The 14,632-nt window shown below is 38.9% G+C and overlaps 4 protein-coding genes across 6 annotated transcripts; 2 read left to right on the forward strand and 2 right to left on the reverse strand.

Moving 5' to 3' along the window:
* Positions 1 to 100: 100 nt before the first annotated feature.
* LOC124349503 (chorion peroxidase-like) lies at positions 101 to 4,374 on the forward strand. The gene is made up of 13 exons (XM_046800174.1): positions 101 to 228; positions 292 to 554; positions 618 to 823; positions 1,692 to 1,868; positions 1,944 to 2,149; positions 2,226 to 2,406; positions 2,540 to 2,737; positions 2,817 to 2,943; positions 3,018 to 3,197; positions 3,285 to 3,438; positions 3,567 to 3,768; positions 3,867 to 3,972; positions 4,122 to 4,374. The coding sequence occupies exons 1-13, from the start codon at positions 163 to 165 to the stop codon at positions 4,189 to 4,191; spliced, it is 2,136 nt and encodes a 711-aa protein (XP_046656130.1). The 5' UTR covers positions 101 to 162; the 3' UTR covers positions 4,192 to 4,374.
* A 2,704-nt stretch (positions 4,375 to 7,078) lies between these two features.
* Positions 7,079 to 7,886, reverse strand: LOC124350165. Of its 2 annotated transcripts, none has more exons than XR_006920407.1 (3): positions 7,780 to 7,886; positions 7,549 to 7,672; positions 7,079 to 7,480 (listed from the first exon to the last, which is right to left on the reverse strand). XR_006920407.1 is itself a non-coding variant. In XM_046801207.1 (3 exons), the coding sequence occupies exons 1-3, from the start codon at positions 7,795 to 7,797 to the stop codon at positions 7,255 to 7,257; spliced, it is 363 nt and encodes a 120-aa protein (XP_046657163.1). In that variant the 5' UTR covers positions 7,798 to 7,886; the 3' UTR covers positions 7,079 to 7,254. The 2 variants fall into 2 exon arrangements, 1 of the variants encoding a protein (XP_046657163.1); XM_046801207.1 differs by having other exon boundaries at positions 7,079 to 7,475.
* Positions 7,887 to 8,516: 630 nt separating this feature from the next.
* Positions 8,517 to 9,315, forward strand: LOC124350168. Of its 2 annotated transcripts, none has more exons than XR_006920409.1 (3): positions 8,517 to 8,623; positions 8,731 to 8,854; positions 8,920 to 9,315. XR_006920409.1 is itself a non-coding variant. In XM_046801210.1 (3 exons), the coding sequence occupies exons 1-3, from the start codon at positions 8,606 to 8,608 to the stop codon at positions 9,137 to 9,139; spliced, it is 357 nt and encodes a 118-aa protein (XP_046657166.1). In that variant the 5' UTR covers positions 8,517 to 8,605; the 3' UTR covers positions 9,140 to 9,315. The 2 variants fall into 2 exon arrangements, 1 of the variants encoding a protein (XP_046657166.1); XM_046801210.1 differs by having other exon boundaries at positions 8,925 to 9,315.
* A 1,972-nt stretch (positions 9,316 to 11,287) lies between these two features.
* On the reverse strand, positions 11,288 to 14,022 carry LOC124349626 (verrucotoxin subunit beta-like). The gene is made up of 2 exons (XM_046800380.1): positions 13,832 to 14,022; positions 11,288 to 13,774 (listed from the first exon to the last, which is right to left on the reverse strand). Exons 1-2 carry the CDS (start codon positions 13,944 to 13,946, stop codon positions 12,306 to 12,308), a joined length of 1,584 nt encoding a protein of 527 aa, XP_046656336.1. The 5' UTR covers positions 13,947 to 14,022; the 3' UTR covers positions 11,288 to 12,305.
* Positions 14,023 to 14,632: the final 610 nt, after the last annotated feature.

A 14,632-nucleotide genomic window follows, 5' to 3' on the forward strand; every position in this document is an offset into this window, starting at 1 on the left:
GGGGGGGGGGGGATATATTGTTTATTATGCGCCATATTGGTATCGAACATGTGTGGCCTATGTAGGCTATATAACTTTTGTAGCAGAAACGTCCTATAGCTATATAACAGCGAGGTGAAAAATAATTCACCAGTCAACTATATCTCTAATTGTAATGCAAGCATGATGATTGATTATCCTAACATTTGCTTCGTTGCGCTATTCCTCGTCATTTGCGTATGCTCACTGGTAAGAAACTTAACAAAATAAGTTAACTTATAGTTTATTTGATTAAATTATAAATTCACACAGCTGCATGCGGAAGAAGTAGCTATAACCGAAGAAGAATTTCAGGAAGCTCTACGGATTGGCCAAGAGTACGTAACGAAATGGGAACAACTGGAAGCCCAGATATTGGAAGTTGATCGCAATAGAAGCCATCATCATGGAACGAGTAGAGCCGATGAAAAGTATCACTCGCGTCGTTTCAATCCGCAGCGATACAACCCGGAAGCGATAGCCCAGTCGAAAGAAGCCGCTGTCTATCTGGTGGCTCGGCAGTACCTGAGCGACAAGTGAAAATTAAATTTCTTCTATTTGAGAAAATTCTGGTAAACATTTATTTAAATTCATCTCAGGTTGGGAATCCCAGCCGAGAAGATTGGAGATTTTGAACGGTCGTCTACTTTTCGAAACGATGGCAGCGACAGGCAAGTTTGCGACTTTAACTCCAAGTTTCGCACTTTTGATGGGACGTGTAACAACGTCGGAGTTCCAGCGTTCGGGAAATCCGGTACCATTTTTAACCGACTCGTTTTCAACCCGAGCGAAGGTTATGATGACGGTGAGTCAAATGAGTATCTCATGCATTTATTTTATATTTTGTCTGTAGACTACTTAGTCCACAATGGACTACTTAGTGTAATTGTTGAGACGAATTATATTTGATACTCTCAAACTCAAATATTAGTTCAAACGCGGGTGAGAAAACCGCTTTATCGTTTATGCAGTTTGGAATTTGGATTAAGGGAAGGGGTAGAAAGAAAAGTGTCGTCTGCTTTAGTCTTTGTTGGTTACAAATCGTCAATCGAGACGAAGTTAAGGACGTTTAGGATTAAGAAGCAAAAGATGAGATTCGAAATTCAGATGAAGGTAAAATTCTTAAATGTATTGTTAAGTTCTTTTTAATGTTTCAAGTCAATCTGGAAAAGCAATGCTGTTGTGTTCAAAAACATCTTGGTTATCACATTTCCTTTTTCACTTTTTGCTCTTTTTGCTTTCAGAGATTCAAGTTATATTTTTGGATCTATAAATTCCTTAATAATCTAAGTTATGAAAAAAAACAGAAGTTATTTTCAGCAAACCATTTCAGTGTTGTTCTTGCAGAAAATTCACAAGTTAATGTGGAAAACAATTTTGTTAATTTTACAGATGGTAATAAGCACAACATTTTCATATTCTTCGTTCTAAGTTTTCTTGAACTGTTTTAGTGCTCCATTATCAATAATTATAGTTTCAACTTTGAAAATGTAGTCATATCGTTTGTCATTTTAAACGTTTTCACTATCTTGTCAGAGGAACAACACTGGAATGATTTAATGGCCAAAAGCACCAAGACGGTAAAGGGGCCTGCCACCTCACTGGCATCTCCTCGTTGAAATTATGTAACTCTCATTTGTATGTTATTTCATGTATGCTTTCAAATGTCAAAGGTGTGGCGACTATTCGAAGGAGCAAATTAACGCGTAGTCCGTTGCCCAGTGCCCGACTCATTTCCACTTCAGTTTTGAACAACAACAGTTTCCCCCGTCTCGACGTTTCTCTTCTGACGATGCAATGGGGCCAATTCCTCGATCACGACCTAACGTCTACTCCAACTTTCGACAAATGTACAGTGGCTTAATATTGTGAATTTTTTCTTGTTATCATATGAAATGTTATTTTGCAATTTCGGGTGGAATAAGGTGATGGATCCGCATTTCTGTGCTGTTCGTCCGAACCAACTGGCGACAATGTGGCGCCTCCTCACCCTGAATGTCTCCCCATTGGCATTCCAAGAAACGATCCTGTTTTCAATCCATTGGGTAACGGCCAAGTAAAGTGCATGAATTTCATTCGCTCGACATTCGGAAATAATTTGGACGGATCTGTTCCCCGAATGCGATCACAGGTCAAATTCTTCATTTAACTCCCTAATAGCGCATCAAATTGTCAGTGTGTTTTCATGTTATTTTGTCATCAAATAGATCAACGCTTTAACACACTGGATCGACGGCTCGAACGTTTACGGAAGTACAGCCGAAAAAGCCAAGTCCTTGCGAGATCCGACATCTGGTAGAGGTCGGATGAGGACTTCCATCAGCAATTTAGGTCGTCAAATGCTGCCTTTGGGCAACTGTCCAGGAATAGTAACCTGTTTTGATGCGGGTATGTTTCCTTATTTATACAAAAAAACAAAAAAACAAAAAAATGTGATATTTAAACGTAACATATTGCTTCAGCAGTAGGTTAAAATAGACCTTTTATTAGACCTTAATAATTTATTGATCTAAAATATTAGGCGACAGCAGAGTGAACGAACAGCCGCTACTTACAGTCATGCACACCCTTTGGCTTCGCGAACACAATCGCATCGCTGAAAATTTGTTTACAATTTTTCCGGGTCAGACGGATGAGTTTTATTTTCAACACACGCGGCGGATTGTTATCGCTGAAATGCAACACATTATTTACAACGAATACTTACCCGTCATGATTGGTGCAACATTTATTTTACTTTTAGATATTATTATTTGGTAAACAATTTCAATGTTTTAATGTTTTTTTTTTGTTTTTAGGTCCTACGATGGCTGCCAAAGTTAATTCTGAAAATTTCTATTCAAACACTGGGAATCCGGCCGTGTTTACCGAGTTCTCCACTGCCGCCTTCCGAATGGGCCACTCTCAATTGAGGAGCTTCATACGGTATATCGATGTCACCCAAGCCGTTTATTTTTTCGACTCTTACTGCTCATTTGTAACGTTTGAAATTTGATCAGACTGTTGCAGAGAGACGGACAGGAAAGCAGAAAGAGTTACCAACTCTCGGACTCGTTCAATGAACCCTTTCGGATCTTAAGTTCCAATTTCATGGATAGTGCTCTCCGTGGACTTCTCCAAGTACCTGCCGAAGAAGTGGACAGCTCTTTCGCTTTCGACATTACCAGTCAACTTTTCAAGTAAACAGCTCTTAGCTATAATAAGATAAATCAATTTAGCGGTCAAAACGCAGACGAAGTTGTTGGTTTCGCTCACTTTATCTATAGGCCAAAAGGGGCATCACTCGGGTTTGATCTGACAGCTCTCAATATTCAACGAGGAAGAGATCACGGGTTGCCAACATATGCTAAAATGTTGGCTTTCTTTGGACGACCTGTACCTTCTAGATTCAAAAAACTGCTTCCGTTAATACCGCAGCAAGTGAGGATAAATTTTTGAACTATTTTTAGCAATCGTGTTCTAAATTATTTGAGGCATCGGGTCTTTTTTTTATTTATTTTTATCAATTCCTTTTTAGTCTTACTTATAATGGCATGTTCGTATAATAGGTTGTCAATGCAATGAAATCCGTGTACGAATCCGTAGAAGACATTGACCTGTTTATCGGTGGAGTGACCGAATACCCAATGCCGGACGCTGTGCTCGGCCCCACATTCGCCAATATCTTCGCACATCAGTTCTCGAATCTGAGGCGGACCGATCGCTACTTCTACAATTTCTTTGTCAATCAACCCACCGGCTTCAGTTCAGGTATATAATTTAATACATAAAGAAATAACTCCGTTAATCTTTGACTGTCTTTACATTTATGCCTAGACAAATTTTGATTTTTTCAATTTTACAATCAGGTCAACTGGCAGAAATTCAAAAAGTTTCTTTGGCGCGAATTATCTGCGACAACAGTGATGGCACCATAGGTCAAATCCAACCTAAAGCTTTCCGCACTCCCAACGAGTACGAATTTTTAAACTGAATTAATTTTATTGTTAAGGATTAGTTTTTTTTTAAAAATAACGTATGACTTGATCTCTAATTTCAATTGACCGAAATTTCTTCGCGCGAATTAGGCTACTACCTTCATTAAATTTCTTCGTTTGTCTCAGATCATTCAACAGATTAACACCGTGCAGAAATATTCCAGGCATCGACTTCTCCAAGATGTTATCCCTTTAAACATTGAAAGAACCGCGTTGATATGGCGTGAGCCTATTCCTACACGGTTTGGTTGGTTATTGTCGGTTATTGTCGGTTATTGTTATTCAGTTTATTATTTTCTGAAAGGTGAAGGATATGCATAGGATATGTTGTTGGCAGCAAGAAATGCGTATCAATAAATGAATTAAATTGCTATAATTATTCAAGGCCATTTGGTCATGGAAAAAGAAAGATAGAAAGTTAAATCAATTATGCGCATTCTTGATCGTAGTCATAATGCTTTCATTTTGTGTTTTAAAAATCTATAAGGTAATAATAGCGTAAGTTGTTATGCTATTTTAATTTCCTAATGTCGAACTATTGAAACGAATAGTTTACCCAAAGTCCACAGGGCGAATACTAATGCCCGAAGAAAACTAAACTGAACAACCAAGCCTCAACAAACCGATGACAAGTTGTTTGCGCGTTTGAGGTTTTTCAGCGTCGCTTTTGCGCGGATGTTATGGTCCGATAGAATAATCTTTTTAAAAATTGTCTTCCTATTTATTTGATGACGTAAACACAGCAACATATCACTATTTTTCTTCGTGCGAAACACTTGAAAACCACCGCGAAGTAAGTTAAACGACACGCCACACGGACCCGAAGTATATACATAGTGGAAAGTCGGGCTTTTTTGCTTAGGGCCTTTCTTGCGCAATCAGTGCTGAACGTGAAAAAGAAATTTTTCTTGACAACGTTGCAACTACTTTTCGAGTTTCGCGTTTCAGCTGCTTGTCTCGGCAGATTCTTATTTCGTATTACGTGATTTTCAACTTCGGTCACGGGCCCCTTATCCGCGCCCGCGAAGTTGCCCTCGTGTAAGGGTCCCCAGCCTTGAGCCAGAGCCATTAAGGAAAAGGTTGGTCAACTGTCAACTCCAGAAGACGGCGTCCATAGATGTTTTTCACTCCTTTAGCGGGTAAGTAGGGTTGGGATCACGTCAGATGTTTCCCAGCATTTTCTCAATGTTCGAGATCACGTGATTTTGTGATTTGCGGACGTTACAGAATAGCTCTCCTTTATATGCAGGGCTGTCACCATGCGTGGCTTTACTGAAGTGCTGTTTACTCCCAAAAAGGTGTTATGTTTAGCGATTATAAAGGAAAAATTGAACGATTGGCAAGCTAATGGGTATAGCGTTACATTTGTAAATTATTATGGGAGTAGTCCTAGCTCCTAGTTTCAAAACTTACTAATCATTAATTTCTTTACAAAATTCTTCCTTGTTTTTTCTATATTTTGAAAGCGAAATATGCCTATATAATGCCTAGATTCTGTAAAAAAAATGCGAGTTTTTTTCACATTTTTAAAAACAAAATCTGAATTAGTTTTCTTTGACAAGGACTTGGAAAAAAAAACGTGTTCAAACATGTTTCTTAAAAAATCCACAAGGAGTCAGTAGTGCTAGCAAGGGAGACTGCTCAGACGAACACGAATCCTTATGGAGAATCATGGCCTACTCTAGTAACGGCCTATAGGCTGGCTATCCCTGTGTTGCCGAATGATTCTCAGCCCCTACCCCTTCCCATCCCCTACTTTTCATAGCCAGAGGGCCAAAAGTTATCTTGAGATGTTCCACTTTCCAAACCATCTTTCCACCGTTTGGGTGCCTGTGTGTCTGACTTGCATTCCGCCATGGTCAGAATCCATTGGAAATAAGCGATTGATAGTCTAGTGGTTAAAGGGATGGTCTCCCACAAGAGAAGTAAGAAGTTCAAATCTATGTAAATCATAAAAAGTTTTTCATAATTTTTCCTTGTTTTTTCTTTACTTTTAAAGGGAATTAGATGGAATGCCTAGATTCTGTAAAAAATGTGAGTTTTTTCACATTTTTTAAAACAAAATCTGAATTTGCTTTCTTTGGCAAGGACTTAGAAAAAAAAACAAATTCAGATTTTGTTTTAAAAAATTAAAAATGTGAAAAAACTCGCATTTTTTACAGAATCTAGGCATTCCATCTAATTCCCTTTAAAAGTAAAGAAAAAACAAGGAAAAATTATGAAAAAATTTTTATGATTTACATAGATTTGAACTTCTTACTTCTCTTGTGGGAAACCATCCCTTTAACCACTAGACTATCAATCGCTTATTTCCAATGGATTCTGACCATGGCGGAATGCAAGTCAGACACACAGGCACCCAAACGGTGGAAAGATGGTTTGGAAAGTGGAACATCTCAAGATAACTTTTGGCCCTCTGGCTATGAAAAGTAGGGGATGGGAAGGGGTAGGGGCTGGGAATCATTCGGCAACACAGGGATAGCCAGCCTATAGGCCGTTACTAGAGTAGGCCATGTGGAGAATGGAGCATTGTCTGTCTCTGTCTCTATCACTCTGTAGTATTGTGAAATGATTCTAAAAAACGAATTTTTTATTTTGGGTGGAGTAAATACTAAATAGGAATTAGGAACTATGTATTTGTGTAAATTACTTTTATTATAGGCCTACACATCCCTGATGTTCTGCTGATGTTGGACTGTTGCCTGTAAGTTACTCGACAAATGATTCACATTTCACAATCACCATTACACCCACTTCATCTGGGATTCAAAGGAATTTCAATTGCACTTCCAACCAGAGACATGTGAAGCGATGTGAAGGTATGCAAATGACTATAAATCTTACACCACGAATAAGTTCTTCAAATTTTTGCTGGTGTTTGTTCAAATTTCATTTGCATCTTGAATACATTATGTTTTGCTTTATGTGCTTAATAATTTCAGTATATAATAGTTAAATTATTTCTCTTTTATCATCTTCTAGAGGAAAAATCAAGGGAAACGCATCAATGCTAGCTAGTTGCTAGTCAACCAGAACAGCACCTTCAGCCTTGACCCTTGAGCCTTCAGATAAACAATCCGTGGCTGATTCTATTTGTTTATTCAACATCCCTAGAAAGCATGCAGTCATCACCAATTAACATTTGGTAAGTCAGTAATTCATATAATTGATATTATTTTAAAAATAAGCAAGGAAGCATAGGCCACTGGATGCCATACAGTTAAAGAGAATCTCCCTGCATACCAACCACACAACTAGCTTAGATTAAAAAAGTAAACTGACAACAAGTGTAACAGTAGTAGAAATGGAAATCACCACTCCTGATGAAACGAAAACGTTGGAGGAATTCGTTACCAAGACAACCGACATCGTGTCTATCAAGATAAATCAATTCCCCATTATTTGCGCCGATTGGTTCCACACCGGTCGACCTCTTGACGCACTGAATTTGTAATTGCGGTGAAGCTACATTTGCAGTTTCTGAGCTTTGTAAACAGCAAAATCTGCTTTATAGTATTAAAACTTGTTTTCCATTTTATTTATCTTTAATTACCTTTCAATTCCTCCTTGAGATTCTGCCACTGGTCTACCGGCTCGTCGGTATTAACGGGTTCATCTTCAGTGGGTGCCGAGTTGGTATAGACGACGGCCATCACAGCCAAGACGCAAGCAAAGAGCTTTAAAGGATTCACCGAAAAAGAAAAATCAACAAAAAACACATATTAGGAGATTTGGAGAGAAGAGATCAAACTAATTTAGTTATTGTGGAAATTATAATATTTACAAAAAATTTCTGGAACATTTTGGGTTATCGCTGCAACTGATGCTGGACGAGTTGTGATGATAAGCTCAGAGAAAAAGCTAGATTTGTATGCTCGCATTTTCGCTACTCGGGTCCCATATAGACTGAATATTTCATTTGCACTTAATCACGAAAACCAATATTAATTTATCCCTTAGAGCAGAGCTGCTGATCATTTACTATCTGTGTTGATTTAACGAATATTTATTGACGCACAACACGGATCCAGATAAATTTTCTACACGATTCTACCCATCAATCTAATCTATATGTCTCTATCCACTTGTTAAACAGATGTCCGGATCCAGGTGCCAGGCTGTACTAGTCTATGCTGACATAGTGACCGGTAGTGACGTCACATTTTATTGGCCGATCAGAACTCCGTAAATGTTTCCAAATTTTTAAAAAATCGGGTTATTTAGTTATAGTAGAGGTTATTTCCAGGCACAATGCTCCATTCATTCTCCATTCCGTTTGAACGTATATAAAACGCAATGCGCTATTTGGAAAGGTGTTAACAAGTGGATAGAGACATAGATTAGATTGGGCAGAAACCGCAGAATCGGGTGGAAAATATATCTGGATCCGTGTTGTGCGTCAATAAATATTCGTTGAATCAACACAGATAGTAAATGAGCAGCAGCTCTGCTCTAAGAGATAAATTAATATTGGTTTTCGTGATTAAGTGCAAATGAAATATTCAGTCTATATGGGACCTGAGTAGCGAAAATGCGGGCATACAAATCTAGCTTTTTCTCTGAGCTTATCATCACAACTCGTCCAGCATCAGTTGCAGCGATAACCCAAAATGTTCCAGAAATTTTTTGTAAGCATTAAAATTTCCACAACAACTAAATTAGTTAGATCTCTTCTCTCCAAATCTCCTAATATGTGTTTTTTGTTGATTTTTCTTTTTTGGTGAATCCTTTAAAGCTCTTTGCTTGCGTCTTGGCTGTGATGGCCGTCGTCTACACCAACTCGGCACCAACTGAAGATGAACCCGCTAATTCCGACGAGCCGGGAGACCAGTGGCAGAATCTCAGGGAGGAATTGAAAGGTATTTAAAGATAAACAAATGGAAAACAAGTTTTGATTCTAAAGCAGATTTTGCTGTCTACAAAGCTCAGAAGCTGCAAATGTAGCTTCACGGCAATTAAAAATTCAGTGTGACAAGAGGTCGACCGGTGTGGAACCAATCGGCGCAAATAATGGGGAATTGATTTACCTTGATAGACATGATGTCGGTTGTCTTGGTAACGAATTCCTCCAACGTTTTCATTTCATCAGGAGTGGTGATTTCCATTTCTACTACAGTTACACTTGTTGTCACTATACTTTTTAACCTAAGCTAGTTGTGTGAGGGAGATTCTCTTTAACTGCATGACATACAGTGGCTGTGGCCTATGCTTCCTTGCTTATTTTTTGAAATATCAATTATACGAATTACTGACTTACCAAATGTTAATTGGTGATGGCTGTATACTTTCTAGGGATGTTGAATAAACAAATAGAATCAGCCACGGATTGTTACTCTGAAGGCTCAAGGGTCAAGGCTGAAGGTGCTGTTCTGGTTGACTAGCATTGATGCTTTTCCCTTGATTTTTCCTCTAGAAGATCATAAAAGAGAAATAATCTAATTATTATATACTGAAATTATTAAGCACAGCATAACATACAAGATTTAATGAAATTTTAACAAATACCAGCAAAACGTTGAAGAACTAATTCATGGTGGAACATTTAGTCATTTACATACCTGCACATTTCTCTGATTGAAAGTGCTGCAATTGGAATTCCTTTGAATCCCTACAGATGCAGTGGGCATATGGTGATTGTGAATCATGTGCCGAGTAACCAACAATCCAACATCATCAGGAATGTGTAGGGCTGTAGGCCTATTAACGAAAAGTAAGTTACACAATTAACATCATGCTTCCTATAGTTACTCCACCTAAAAACAATTTGTTCTATAAGAATCACAATTTCAATCGAAAACTGAGCCTAGATTGTATCGGATGCTCGTATCCAAATGTCATGTCGACTATATCGAAGGTAAGTTTTCATTCCTCTGTTATATTATACTTATTATATAATATTGATATTTGAGTGTCTATGTGTTGCTTAGTTGGATTTGATTTGCGTGTACTAGACTATCAAATGTGTTTTGCAGTGGTGTGCAGCTGAAGATGTTTCAGTGATTGATGACTCATAAACTGAACTGACTTAAAATTGGAATTGTTTTCTTCGTCTTGTTAATGTGTTGCTCTAGACGGATATTCTTTTCGCAAAGGCACAGGGAATAGAAAGAACATCGAATGGGGCGTCGTTATAGACCCATGATATCCATTTAGGATTAGGCGAAGACCTCCATTTCGATTGGAACTGCTTCTGTAGCTTACTATTTTTAGCACAATTTGCGGGTTGTGGATTTCTGTTTATTGCGGGCTGACTGCAAAACTCAATTAAGACTAATCTGCCGAAAGCCAATTGATGGTATTGTTGCTTTATATTTCTGATGGGCTTGCATATTTAGTGTCTCGTTTATCCGCTAATTTATAAAGCTTCCTAAAATTTATTAATTATATATTTACAGATGATGACTCCTGATCTTCGTATGTTTCAACCTCCAATTCTTGAGTATCAGTTCAATAGCAGTGCATCCTGTCGATCTATTTGGTATTTGCATGTAGGATTTTTTTATGTTTTTTTAATCAAATTGTTTTTATGTTACACAAGTACATGTTACGTTTTACTTTGATATCAAGGGAACAAAAATATCTTGATATTTTACATTTAAGCTATCTAATAACTTAATTTGTCATCTATTTCACGGTCAATAAATATTTAATTAAGATGGGTTCTATCCATGTAGCTATCCATCATGGGTTCTGATTCATGTAAAATTTAGAAAACTATGAAATAATATAAATGTTAAAAACGAAAATGTGTCGTTTATTGGTTTCGTTAATTCATTAGATCAATAATTTTGCTGTGGGACAGACATCATGCAGTTAAAAACTAAATGTCGCTAAATGTGAAGTTTTCCACCATTACGACTTATTTTAAAAAAAATTTCAGTCTTTTCCAGTCTTTTCGACGGCAATTAAAATGCACATTTAATTAAATATAGTGAATGAGAAAATGGAATTTGCATGACAAAATAAAAAAATATTGATTCGAATCTGGAGGTGTGGTGTGGGGTTAAGTGGGGTATCGGCATCGTCAGTGTTGTAAAACTCGTCAAAGACTAACACAAGTGATCTAACATTGCGCTACACAAATCCAATAAGGAAATAGGGGTAGGTGTGTTGTAAATAGCTGGCAACAAATGTTTTAATCGCCGGAAATTATTCCAAACTCCAAAGATTGTATTTCAGTAGAAAATACCCATACAATGCTCCATAGCGATCTATATTATACAGCTCCTCCCCAGAACGAAAATATAACAAATGGTGCAATTCGATATGAGTATAAATAGATCAACGTGAGAAAAAGTGAGGTTGAATGAAATACAAACTTCTATGAAACGATGCTTTACAAGTGCCACACTGTCTAGTTCATCTGATACATTTAATTCAAGATCAGTACCGCGTATGTTCAACGCAAATAGAAAGAAAATTTATTCAGTCCCGACGTTTGAAATTTAAAAAATAAGTCATTTGTGTAAAGTCACGTTCGTTCACGATAATATCAAATAGTCAACAGAAATAATCACACAGCCCATTGCTGCTGAATGCTTAGAAATATAAGATGCCTTTCATTCCGTTTGTCACCTATAAGCGACATTCATACAGTATAATGTTCAAATCCGTTGTCAGAATTCTCGTCAGGATCGTAATATTCATCAATTATATTAACATAATTTCTGGACTTGAATTGAACAGCCGAAACTTCCTCCTCATCGTTCGTGTCTTCGCGTCTTTCTCAATAATCGACGATTAATTCCGTGATTAATTCCTTCCGCCGTGGCTGGAGCATCCGGCTGTTGTAAACCGCATGCACTTTTTTCTCTACATCGGAATTAGTCTGAATAAAACCTAAAAGAGAAAGTAAACCCACACTCGGATGATCGTTCGGGATCCTATTATCTGGTAACAACGGTTCCTCATCCGACATTTCCGGCTTCTTATTCATTTCTCCAGCCATTTCAAAATGGCCGTCGTGTAAAGTTTGGGACTCGACAATTTCACTAAATTCACTCCGGCCGATGCAAGTGTCGGCGGCCACCCGGAATTCCAGCACTCTCGATCGATCGTAAAACAAGTTGACGGCCATTTGAGATTCGCTCGCTTTGCTGGTCGTCTTCTGCAGCCAACAATCAGTCCAGAAACTGTCCTTGAGTCGGTACTGGACTACAAAGTGGTTGGGAATGCCCGTCAGGTCTTGGTAGTCCCATTTTAATAGTCCGGAGATCGAAGTCGGACTGTTACTATTTCCAGCTTCAGTGCTGGACAAGGTTTGATAATTCACATTGGTGGGCGGGCCAGGCAATTGACTTAGTGTGTCGCTCAAAAGATTTTCAAACTCGTAGACGGAATAGTGCCACCGGAAATCCTGTCCAGCATCATCGGCATAATCGCAGTTGGGTGTAAGAAGAGCCAAGTCCATTGGCTCTTGTCGTCTTGATTTCTTCTCACGTAATCGGTCTTCCGGCGGATTTCATCCACCACCAGCTTCCGCTTACGTTCGACCATGTACCAGCAAGGATTGTTGTAATAGGCCATCATTTGCTCCTCATCGGCGACGGCCACTAATTTAACCGAAGCTTCCACGTAATCCCGCATCGCATCCAGTCTCTCGTTCGTCTTCTCATCCAGCGGCGGAATATTCAACACCAATGAAAATTTCTTATCAAACGTGTCGGCCAGGGCTTTTTTCAAATGTTTCCTGCCGGGCAAAAAGCTGATCCCGGATAAATTGGCCATTTTCTCGGTCATCTCCCATTCCACTTGCTTGTCGTTCAACCAGCGTTTCAACTGGCCAGGTCTAAACACTGGGTGAGTGTTACAAATGTCGATGATCCTTACAATTTCATCGTCGTCGTCGATAGTTCGACGGGCTTCCAGTATGGCGTGTTTGATGCTCTTCTTCATCAGTTCCTGGTATATCCTGACGGCCATCCGGAACTGCCTCAGGGGTTTCTTATTCGAAACGAAACGATTGGCGTTCATCCTGGAAAGAATCCTCCTCACTTCAAACAGGTGGAAATAGCACTGGACAATCAATTTCGATTCAGTGTCGTAATAATAATCGAACAATTCGTCGGGGAAACTGTTGAAAGGATCGACGATGATTCGGATGGGACAGACGATAGCGGCGATAGTGAAGTCGTCGGTTTGGCCGGCCAGGATTTTCGACCACATTTGGTAGACGTCAAAGACGCCGTACTTGCGTTGGCAGCGGTTCTGGTTATCAGCGTAGAGGCGACATTTAATCTGATTGAATTGATGGATCTCTTCTTTGTCGAACTGCTGCCGGAAATCATCCGGATCCACGCCATCTTTCAGCCCGTCGACAAACTGGGCCACCAATTCGGATAGTTTCTCTTCTTCTTCTTTCCGGGTGTCATCTTGGTCGTCGTCGAGATCCTTGGCGATGACGCAATAGGATTCGAACCCGTAGACGAGTCCCACCACGACGTGAGTGGCATCCGACGACTGGATGAATTTCCGGATTTCTTTCTCATCGCTCGGGAAGTAAGGGCCTTCATTTCTGACGAATATCGACATGTCTAAAAAGATTTTGCCCGTCTGGAGCCGGCAAATTATTGTTCCGGTGGCTTCCGTCACCTTCCATCGCTCGTTTAAGTAAAGGCTGGATCCGCAATACTCGTCGATGAGATCCCCAACGACGCTGGCCTGCGAATGCTCGTCTAAATTCATGTGCTCCAATTTGTTGTATGATTTCGAGTGATTGAATTCCAATAGGTATTCCTCTTTCTTTCGATTGGGCCAGCATTTGCCCTCCAGCTGATTTCCTAAATATAAAAGATTCGTCAAATAAAATTGAGGTTATATTTTATTAAACATTTTACCTTTGACTACGCGGTCGTTGCGGTAATTGTAAAAGTCACCCAGTTGGATATCATTTCGTCCCAGCATTGAAATCCTGGTGTAGTGACTTTCGATTATTCCTTCAGCAGCCTCCATGGCAATATGTATCACTTAAAACCTTATTCACTTAAATCAAGACTAAAACACGAAACACAAGTGTCGGTGACGAACGGCAAACATCAACTGATATGAAGCCCAACCTTCCCAATTCCCATGTCCTCGACTGTTTCTCATTTTTGTTATTGTATAGGCAACGCCTTTCTTCCAAGTAAAAATAAAAGAGACGATTGCAACGTTTGATCGTCATATTTTTGTGTTATTTGGCCTTCAGGACTTTTTCTTATTGAAATCCCTACAGCCCCGGCGAACGCCCACAATTTCCAAGGTTCCGAGTAGGCTATATATTTTCCTAACGGAATCGTATTCTGTATTACTAAGAACTCGAATATTTAACTTCCATTAAAAAAAAATTAAACTAGCGGCTTATTCACAAAACACAATTCTTTCAGCTAATTGCACATCACCGAGAACTTAGTCGAATCGATAAGGAAAGCTGATCGACAGGGATCAATGATTTACATTTCGTCTTTTATTTATTTCATTAAACATAAGTTACGGTTAAAAATGATTGAATAACATGCGAAAAAGGTTTTTAAATCGAAATTCATACCAGTATCTCAAATAAAGTCGCGTTTTATATTTTATTGGCAATAAAAACCCAATTTTATGTCACATGCCAAACGATTGCAGCCGAGTCAATGTTATATATAACAGTGCGCCCA

This window comes from Daphnia pulicaria, chromosome 7 (assembly GCF_021234035.1).
Source record: "Daphnia pulicaria isolate SC F1-1A chromosome 7, SC_F0-13Bv2, whole genome shotgun sequence".
In the NCBI taxonomy this organism is placed as follows: Eukaryota; Metazoa; Arthropoda; class Branchiopoda; order Diplostraca; family Daphniidae; genus Daphnia; species Daphnia pulicaria.

Excerpts from the sequence above, each read along its gene's own strand:
- LOC124349503 (XM_046800174.1), top strand. The coding sequence starts at position 163 with ATGATGATTGATTATCCTAACATTTGCTTCGTTGCGCTATTCCTCGTC. Across the intron at positions 1,869-1,943 it reads TACTCCAACTTTCGACAAAT|GTGATGGATCCGCATTTCTG; the intron begins GTACAGTGGCTT and ends GGGTGGAATAAG. Across the intron at positions 3,198-3,284 it reads ATTACCAGTCAACTTTTCAA|GCCAAAAGGGGCATCACTCG; the intron begins GTAAACAGCTCT and ends CTTTATCTATAG.
- LOC124350165 (XM_046801207.1), bottom strand. Across the intron at positions 7,476-7,548 it reads TCTCAAGGAGGAATTGAAAG|AAACTGCAAATGTAGCTTCA; the intron begins GTAATTAAAGAT and ends TACAAAGCTCAG.
- LOC124350168 (XM_046801210.1), top strand. Across the intron at positions 8,855-8,924 it reads TCTCAGGGAGGAATTGAAAG|AAGCTGCAAATGTAGCTTCA; the intron begins GTATTTAAAGAT and ends TACAAAGCTCAG.
- LOC124349626 (XM_046800380.1), bottom strand. The coding sequence starts at position 13,946 with ATGGAGGCTGCTGAAGGAATAATCGAAAGTCACTACACCAGGATTTCA. Across the intron at positions 13,775-13,831 it reads CAACGACCGCGTAGTCAAAG|GAAATCAGCTGGAGGGCAAA; the intron begins GTAAAATGTTTA and ends TTTTATATTTAG.